We start from the raw sequence: 10,000 nt of genomic DNA on the forward strand, positions 1-10,000 counted from the left end.
TAAAGGACCAGTACGAGTATTAACCTTTAGCTACTTGCCAAAACTGAGCGCTGATATCAGTACTTATCACATGCCATCAATCCTAATTCATACTCCATACACAAACAATACTCCTCTTTCACCTCCTCTTGATATTTTGCCAGAACCTGATTTACAGTCAGTCTTATGTTTGTCATTCTCATTTCATACTATGAAATGTATGAACCGTGGATGTTGCTTGTGCTGCCTTGAGAACCTGCAGGCGACGTTGTGGACACATGATGCCACGTAGTACTGGACAGGTTTTATTGCAGAGCTTTATCCAAGTACGACTACTCCATGCAGTATCGGCCCGATAACTGATACTGCATACCCTGCCTTTCAAGATTTCTTTTCCAGAAAAATGGCTGATATTTCCCACATGTATGGGTTGTCTCCACGCACTACGGTTTCCTCCCTCAGTCCACAAACATTCACATCCACACTGAGTCTTTTCTTTCAACATAATTCTGTACGGCTTTATGCTGTAAACAATTATCGACTAAAACACTCGACTTCACGATGCGATTCTCCCTCAAAGTCTCTGGTGACAGGAATGTCATGAGAAATGCCAGAAAGGAGGATTCCTCCACATGAACAGAGGAATTAGTTTCAGGTGGCAAGAACCCATTGTACCGGTACAACGGGTGAAAGTTTCTATGGACTTTAACATGTCAGGAAACCGTGGGGAAGAAAGAAAAGCCCCATTCTGTCTGATTGAATCGTTTCTATAAGCCTTGATGATAATCTGTTTGGATCTGCTGGTTTGACCTGGGAACAGAAACCAGTGGCTTCCTAAAAGCTGCAGCTTTTGAAAAGGATCACAGTGTCATTGAGTAAACTGGTCTTATAAAAACCTTTAAATTTAAATGTCCTTGTTGTGGCGCAGAGTGTACGTGATGAAAATGTCTATATTTTCACAAAAAACAATCACTCCCCAAAACGACTCCAATCTCAGCATGAAGCCAATTTCACTGGAACCTTCGAGTGCAAAACTCAGTGAAATGTGTAAATAACCTTCCCCTCTCGCTGTTGCATTCTGGGGTTTTTACCACCTCCCCCTGGCAGCATGGCTTTGAGGCTAATGCTAATTTGCTAACCTTCCTGGCAGCATCACTGACGTCTCAGCTCGGGTCTCGGTGTTGTGTTTTATCCAATACTGTGAAAAAAAGTCTTCAAAAAAATCGATGCTTTCTTTAACATTTTTACAATTTGCTTGGTGGTTTGGCCGGATCGGCGCCGCCTGCAGGTGGGCTGGATCCCTAACCCTCATGCCCCCCCCCCCCCCCCGCTCTAAACCTTCCCATCAGCTGACGATGTGTTCTTTAAATCTCCTTAGAAAGAGAGTCAAATTACAGCAACATTTAAAAATAAGCACAATGTTATTGTGGACCGTCGTTCCAACAGAGTAGCTGGAGCTCAGACTTCCTGACCTTGTCCCAGGTTCCTTTATCAAGCAGTTCAAATGTCCTCAGATTCCTGCTGGTCAAAGTCCATCAGACTGGACGGGCTGCTCTGCTGCTCTGCGGCTCTGCTCTGCTGCTCTGCTGCTCTGCGGCTCTGCTGCTCTGCTGCTCTGCTCTGCTGCTCAGCGGCTCTGCTCTGCTGCTCTGCTGCTCTGCTCTGCTGCTCTGCTCTGCTGCTCAGCGGCTCTGCTGCTCTGCTGCTCTGCTGCTCTGCTGCTCTGCTCTGCTGCTCTGCTCTGCTGCTCAGCTGCTCTGCTGCTCTGCTGCTCTGCTCTGCTGCTCTGCTCTGCTGCTCAGCGGCTCTGCTGCTCTGCTGCTCTGCGGCTCTGCTGCTCTGCTGCTCAGCGGCTCTGCTGCTCAGCGGCTCTGCTGCTCTGCGGCTCTGCTGCTCTGCGGCTCTGCTGCTCTGCGGCTCTGCTGCTCAGCGGCTCTGCTGCTCTGCGGCTCTGCTGCTCAGCGGCTCTGCTGCTCAGCGGCTCTGCTGCTCCTTCTAGTGGACAGAAGGATTGAATCCTCCTCCGAGACGTTTGGATGTTTTGTCTTCCAGCTGAAGCTCTGGTGAAGAAGAAGATGGAGGAGCTCCAGCAGAGCGTGCAGCAGGAGCGCGAGGTGGAGGGAGCGTACCTCACCCACCTGCTGCTCAGCGAGCAGATGACGGTGACGGAGATCCTGGGCAGCATCACCGAGCTGCTGCTGGCCGGCGTGGACACGGTGAGGCGCCAGCGGAGGAGGAGAGCTGCAACTGCTCTCTGCCTTTCATCACATCCACACGTGGCGGCGGCGGCGGCGGCGGCGGCGGCGGCGGCGGCGGCGTTCCCTCTGTTGCTTTTTTCTTTTCATGCAACAAAAACAGGGTGAAGGTGGTGAAGTGGTTTGCTCTCTCGCAGCACATTGATTAAAATCTTTCCAAGCATAGCAAACGGGAACCTTCTCATGATTCCACGAGAACATTTCTGTGTTTCTCCAAACTTTAAACATTTTAATGGAATTATAATTGGTATATAATCAGTGCTTCACATTTAGACTAACCTTCTGGGGTTTGCATGTTCTCTCTGTGAGCACCCAGCTTTTATCCAAACAGAAGCATGTCAGGCTGGTTGGCGGCTCTTGTTCACCGCTCAGTACCAAGGTTGTTTGGATAAAGTGGTAGAGTGTCGGGTTGCTCTACTTTTGTCTGTTGCTTCAATGAAGCCATATTGTGTGTAACTCTCTCTCTTTTTTTTTTTTGACCAATTCATCTTCCTCCTCATCTTCCTCCTCATCTTCCTCCTCAGCCTGATGCACCAACATTTTGTTTCTCCAGCAGCTTCATTTGTGACTTTTCCTTTGTGGATCTTGAGCTCACATTTTCCACATATATTTTTTAATTAAAGGAAAAATGTCTACTATAAGTCCTTAAACTCAGGTTTGTGGCATAAACAACTTAAATGCTGACTCGCCTATTTTTAAGACATTAGAAATGTTAAACACCTTGAAATGAAGACGGCTTCACAGCCCTGCCTCCACCTCAATCTTTGGCTCAAGATGCAGCTAATATTATTATGTCTGCATTTTCTGTAAATGTGTTGTTTATCATTGTGTAGGCATATTGTAGTATTCCTTTTAACTGTCTCAGGTTGTAACTGCACCGTGGGTGTGCCGCCTTTATTGAAAATGAGAACCAGGTCTCAACAAACTGACCTGATAATATAAAGGTAAAATCAAATATATTAAAATGTTGGTGGGTCCTGAAACCAGACTGAATGAGAAACACTGGAAGCACAACAACAATGGAGCTCATTACAGAAAACCTACAATATTATTAGTGATTATTACGTCTTTCTGTGAAGCACATTGGGATTTCTTTCTGTGAAAAGTGCAAAATCAATCAAATGTACTTTCTTGATAAGCGTCTTTCACTACAGTCACAATCGATTTAACAAAGCATTTTTATTAAAGCACATAAAACCCTGGTCCCGGTCCATTCAGTCATTCCTCTTCTATAAAGCTGCTCAGAGACTGTCAGATAAACCTGCATGCACAGGGAGGAGGTGCAAACACCACCTAGAAAGATCAGGTGGAGGAACAGTCCGGCTCCGGTTGCAGAGAAGCAAACTCCTATTTCAAGGAGGTTTTAAGACACTTTTCTCACTGTTCACCTGAACCCACTTGTCTATTTGGTCTCTGGAAGAGCAAAGCTGTTTCAGATTCTCTCTGGAAACACCAAACAGTTCCAGGTCATCCTGAGTACTGCAGGACTGCCTGTGTTGTTTTCAGCCCTGCAGATAAAGTCTTGTTCACTCTGACATTGTGCCTCATGAGGTTTGCCGTCTGTATTGGATGAGAGGGTTAAAGACGCAGGACGTTGCTCTCTGTTGCAGACCTCCAACACCATCTCCTGGGCTCTGTACCACCTGGCCACAGAGCCGGAGCTCCAGGAGCAGCTGTACCAGGAAATCATCGGCGTTTGTCCCGGAGACAAAGTACCAGACAGCGACGCCATTTCTCAGATGCCGTTCCTGAAGGCCATCATCAGAGAGACGCTCCGGTTGGAGGCTTTCTCTCTTTAATCCGAAAAGATTTCTTTTGGTTCCTTCAAGTAAAATTTGCTTCAAAGAAATGAAATATTTAAGGTTACCAACGCCGCCGTGCATCTGCTCTTCAAGGTCATCTTTATAGCGAGAAGGATTAGATATCATCTAGTGTTCTTAGTTTGTTTCTATATTTAAAATCTTTTTTTTTTTTTTTGCTGACCTGTTTGTTGTTTTACATGTTCAGAGTAGTTTGGGGGCGGGGCCAAAGTGGTTGAAGCTCCTCCCACTGCGTGATGTTGATGGTGTGTTCTGTCTCTCCAGGATGTATCCTGTGGTGCCGGGAAACGCTCGGGTCACCATGGAAAATGAGATTGTGGTGGGAGATCATCTCTTTCCAAAGAAAGTGAGACGCGTCCAACGAATGCACTGCAACACACACACACACACACACACACACACACACACACACACACACACACACACACACACACACACACACACACACACACACACACACACACACACACACACACACACACACAGCAACACTACACAAGCACGGTAGTGAAATAGTTTGTCTACATTAAAGCATAAAATTCTTCTCTCAACATCCCAAACTAACCAAGCAGCCTTAACATCTGAGACGTCAGTCGGATCCAGTTTGTGCTTTTAACGTCAGGCGTGTTAGGGTGAGTCGTCCTGGATCTTTCTTTTGGTTTGCTGCTTTAGGTCCATGAAAGGAGGTCAAACATCAGGCCCGTGAGCCTAAACCGGTCCACAACAGGCTCCAAACCGGCCAAACCACCAGGCAAACTTCAAACTAAACCTTGATTGTTTCTTTCTGAAACACATTTCTTGAGCGTAACGGACAGAACACAGCGCTGAGAGCTGAGCTGAGACATCCATGCTGCCATGAACGCTCGCTGCCTCGCTGCCTCGCTGCCTCGCTGCCTCGCTGCCTCGCTGCCTCGCTGCCTCGCTGCCTCGCTGCCTCGCTGCCTCGCTGCCTCGCTGCCTCGCTGCCTCGCTGCCTCGCTGCCTCGCTGCCTCGCTGCCTCGCTGCCTCACTGCCTCACTGCCTCACTGCCTCACTGCTCTCAAACTGAAAACCGTGCCGTCAGTGGGAGTTTGTAAAAACAACCAGAATTCAACATAAAGGACATTTCACTGTATTCTGCACCACAAGGTTTCATTCAAATTGGCTTTATGTTGAGATTTTAGTCGTTTTTGGTACAAATTCTTTGCTTTTGTCAAAATGCCTACGTTTCTATCTATTCTGCACCGTGATAAAGAAACGTCTTTAACGTTTAAATTTAAAGGCTATTATGCCACTAAGTTGCTGATGTGCTCCACTGAAGATGAAGTTAGGTTGTATGTATGTTGTATTCATATATCATTGACCCTGCAGTCCTGTCTGTTCAGTGTGGTTCTACATTGCCTCTGACTGGAGAACCCATGATCTGTGCTTCCTCCCGTCCTCTCGTTTCTTTATTCCTCCTGCCACCAGATGATCACTTGTTTGTTGCCCTCTTCTTTCCACTCGTGTCCATTAGGCCTCGTTCACGCCACAACGAATACGAGTGACTCTGCAAAACTTTCTTCACTTTGGATCCACTGCATTCGTGAAGTTTTATACCGGCTCCCGAAGTGGAACGTTTTGTTCTCGGTGTTGATGCTGCCGTGGAAACGCATCAGGTGATGTCACATCTAAACTTAACTTTCCTCCCAGACGCTGTTCCACTTGTGTCACTACGCCGTGTCCTACGACGAGAACATCTTCCCGGACGCGCACACCTTCATGCCCCAGCGCTGGCGGCGGGGCGACGGCGAGAAGCTGAAGCTGCACCCGTTCGGCTCGGTGCCGTTCGGGTTCGGTATCCGGGCCTGTCTCGGTCGACGGGTGGCGGAGCTGGAGATGTACCTCCTCCTCTCCAGGGTAACAAGTCACTTCCTAATATTATTTAAAGGATAAAGAAACTATGACTTACTGTATATGAAAATATTTACTGGTAATTACCACCTGGGACCACTAGATGGTGCTGTATAGTAACAAAATGCTGCTACAGCAGCGGTCTCAGTCTTTTATCACCAAAAGAGCCACCTTTGTGATTTTCCACCAAATAGCATTTGTCACAAGCCTTAAAACATTTTAATGAGGAGAAATGAAGAAAATGCTTTCACGACATTCAACAGAGATAATTTAGAGATACTTTACCGAACTTAATCTGGCTTCTGAAATTAAGTGCTTTAATGGGTTTTCGCCGTTTTATGTATTTCAGTCTATTTAGCTCGACTCCACTTTATTCCTGAAGTGCTGCACATGAATAGACAAAAAATCTAAAAACAGAAATGGTGTACGATCAGTAAAAAAGAATAATATACAATAAAAAAAGAATAAAATACAATAAAATGTCTCAAGCCGGATTAAAAGCCTGCAGGTTTAGCTCTATTCGCCATTGTAAACTGTTTTGACTGTTTTTAGTGATTTTAGCTTCTTTTTTTAATTCAGTTTTTTGTTGTTTTAGTTTTATTTGATACGCTTTTAGTAATTGGGGCTGTTATTATCCCCGAGATCAGAACATTTGGGAGAGACAGTGTGCTATGCACATAAAATAAGAATGAAAGCAAAATGTTTAATCCGGTAGAATAGAGCAGCGCCCTGAGCTCCAGGATCAAATTATATGAAGTCAGAACATTTAGAAATGTTTTTATTTTGTTTAGCTTGTGTAGTCTCTCCATATTTGCATTAAGAAGCTAAAGTCTGAGTAAATTAGGATTTTTAAAAATAGAAGATGTGTAACATGCAAACTTTTTCGGCCACATATAACATCATTTTGAAAGAATCTCCCTAAATCAAGTATAAGATGACATAAACATGGCTGCTGTACTCTTTATTGACGTGTCACGTAAAACAGATTTAAATATGATTCACCTACTTTAACATTTTTGTTTATTTGTTGCTTTTGTTTCCCTCAAATATGACTTAGAATGTATAAATCACTCCCCCATAAAATGTTCTTAATCTCTTCTTTGTTTTTGGCGTCGAAGTTGATAAAGCAGTTGGAGGTGAGGCCGGACCCTGCAGGAGCCGCCGTGAAGCCCATCACCAGGACGCTGCTCTGCCCGTCCACACCCATCAACCTGCAGTTTGTGGACAGAGCGCCTTAGCGGGCCTTAGCAGAGGGCCGTTGGGAACCGTTTTTATCAGGCACGGCGTGTTTTAAACCAGAGTGCATGAGCAGGACGGCTGCAGTGCTTTTTAACTGAAAGCAGCAGGGAGGCGTCGCGTCATGATTCTAATGCAGAAGAAAACATGGGGGGAAACATAACAAGTTCATGCAATGAGATGTTTGTGATATCCATATCAATACTTTAGGCTGTTTTTTTCACCTTTTCTAATGCGACTTTGAGCTGTTTTTAAACTTTAAACCAGCTTTGTCAAACGTTTTTAGTTCATAGGCTCAGTTTTAGGTTTTCATTTGACTTTTTAGACAAATTTATTTCTGTGGCAGCATTCAGACACAAGGCAGGGCTTTATAAGGAAAGTACTGGAATACATTAAAGCCAGGTGATCAGGAATCTCAATCTTAAGCGATTAAGCACGATAATTTCACTGTATTTTGCACCAGAAGGTATCATATGTTGAGATTTCAGTATTTTTCTGTCATAATTGTTTGGTTTAGTAGAGAATATAAACATTTTAATGATGTATGCTCTGATACAAATGTAAAATTTTTAAATTGTTTGAAAATGTGCCATATAAAAACTTTTTAAAATGGAAAAATACCCTCTGGTGTCACTAAATGACTCAGTCTTTCTTATTTTCTTATGTTCGATTTATTAGTTTCTGTACGTTTACTCACTAGTCGTTACTAAAATAGACCAACACTGCCCTCTGGTGGACTGTTAAAACACAACACGAGTTTCTATTGCGTTCTTTTAGGGCCAAACGTTTCAGAATCCAGGGATTAACGTTGAATTTATTCTAGAAACTGCGCCATTTTTAGATGCAGGAATAGGCAAGGCAAGGCAAGGCAAGGCAAATGTATTTCTAGAGCACCAGTCAAACACAAGGCAATTCACAGTGCTTTACAAAGAAATGAAAGAAATACAGAAAAACTTTACAAAGGCATAAGAAATATATTAATAAAAGAAATACATTAAAGCTTTAGAAGAAATGAAAGATGAAAACAAAAGTTTTAAAAAGTAGAATATCAAGATAAGTTTAATAAATAAAATCTATTGTTTATTCTACATCCTGTGCATCTAGGAATGTTTTAAGTCCTGATTTAAAAGAAGGGAGTGTGTCAGCAGTCTTAAGGTGTTCAGGAAGTTTGTTCCACAGGTGAGGAGGTAGGAACTAAAAGCTGCTTCACCTTGTTTCTTCTGACTGTAGGAACAGTGAGTCAACCTCTTCCTGATGACCTCAGAGGTCTGGAGCTTTGATCTTCTACAAGTCAATCGGAGATGATTTAGGCCGAGACCCTTCAAAGCTTTCTAGAGCAGAAGAACCATTCTGAAGTCCTTCTCACACCCTCAGTGTGGTGGTGTAATGAGCTCCACCCTCAGTGTGGTGGTGTAATTTGCTGTATTATTGAAGGACATGTATACCTCCAGACATTAAAGTTACACCATCACACTGAGGGTGGAGCACATTACACCATCACATATCAATTATATAATCAAATATTTTGACAAGTTCATGAAACCACATATTCTCTTCACACTGGATGTCAAACTCAAGATACTCTGATTCCAGAAAGTACACTAAATATAACTTGGCAGACTTAAAAAAAGAACTTTTATCTAATTTCTAACATCAATACATCAATCAGGTTCAGTAACAGAGTACTTTTGTAATCCAGAGTAAAACCCTGGTTCTTGATGCTATAATGAGAAGAAATGTCCATTTTGCTGCTGCTTTTCAAGCGACTGTAAACTTTTTACTTTTGCTGCAACATGTCTGGTTCAAACCCAGAGAATCCACATGATTATAATAAATACTACTAAAGGAACAGTTTTTTTAAAAGTTTACCAGACTCTTTCCCAGTTTTCTCCATCGTCCTTTAACTTATTGTCGGTTTAAAAGAAAACAAATATTCACAATTATTCTCTGGATCCGCTCCTGTATTTAATATCTAGATGTTATTTATGTGCATCATCACATCCACTGCAAGGTGGAGCAAGAAAGGAATATTTTAACTCTTTAAAGGACACACTTTAAAATCCTTGGACATTTTGTGACCGCAGAACATTTCTACACTTCAAAACATCCAAACCAGGCTCGATGGACCACAGAGAATTAGAACGACCTGAAAAATCCATCAAATAAATGATTTTCTTATCTTATACATTTGCACAGTGGAACGCAGATGATCAAGCACTTCTTCAAAATACACATTTATGTTGCGTCAATCACGTCTCCTAGAACATTTGTCTGTAACTTCCGTCTGTTTAATGATCGCTTGTCTCCTCTGTCTCGCCTCACGTCTTCAGTTTGTGTAACAACCGTTAATAAATACAGTAATGAAGTACTGAGGGAACACGGAATTAATCCATTTAGAAAAGAAACAGAAATGAAAAAAGTGTTACTTGCCCTGCAAAGGGTTAACATAATGCATCCACACACACACACACACACACACACACACACACACACACACACACACACACACACACACACACACACACACACACACACACACACACACACACACACACACACACACACACACACACACACACACACTGAAAGAAGAAAAGTGCTGTTTTGCTGGCACTTCCAGGGCATTTTGACCCCCAGCCCACAGTCAGGTCTGTGGTTGAGCCTCACAAGGGTTTTCTTGAAGCAGCAGAAGAAGAAGCAGCAGCAGAGAAGCAGTAGCAGAAGAGAAGCAGTAGCAGAAGCAGCAGCAGTAGCAGAAGAGAAGCAGCAGTAGCAGAAGCAGCAGCAGCAGTAGCAGAAGAGAAGCAGCAGCAGCAGAAGAAGCAGCAGCAGAAGCA

General features: G+C 43.6%; 1 protein-coding gene across 2 annotated transcripts in view; it reads left to right on the forward strand.

Annotated features, from left to right (window-relative positions):
• cyp27a3 (cytochrome P450 family 27 subfamily A member 3) overlaps positions 1-7,905 on the forward strand; it is a 27,088-nt gene extending 19,183 nt beyond the window's left edge. The window contains exons 5-9 of one of the 2 annotated variants that reach the window (XM_080478896.1): positions 2,032-2,195; positions 3,845-4,011; positions 4,319-4,400; positions 5,727-5,933; positions 7,046-7,905. In XM_080478896.1, the coding sequence (XP_080335022.1) occupies positions 2,032-2,195; positions 3,845-4,011; positions 4,319-4,400; positions 5,727-5,933; positions 7,046-7,165 (740 nt within the window). In that variant the 3' untranslated portion in view covers positions 7,166-7,905. The remainder of the gene's footprint in view (positions 1-2,031; positions 2,196-3,844; positions 4,012-4,318; positions 4,401-5,726; positions 5,934-7,045) is intronic. The other variant, XM_080478897.1, reaches the window with a different exon arrangement.
• Positions 7,906-10,000: the final 2,095 nt, after the last annotated feature.

Source organism: Lipophrys pholis (genome assembly GCF_963383615.2).
Source record: "Lipophrys pholis genome assembly, chromosome: 13".
Taxonomy (NCBI): Eukaryota; Metazoa; Chordata; class Actinopteri; order Blenniiformes; family Blenniidae; genus Lipophrys; species Lipophrys pholis.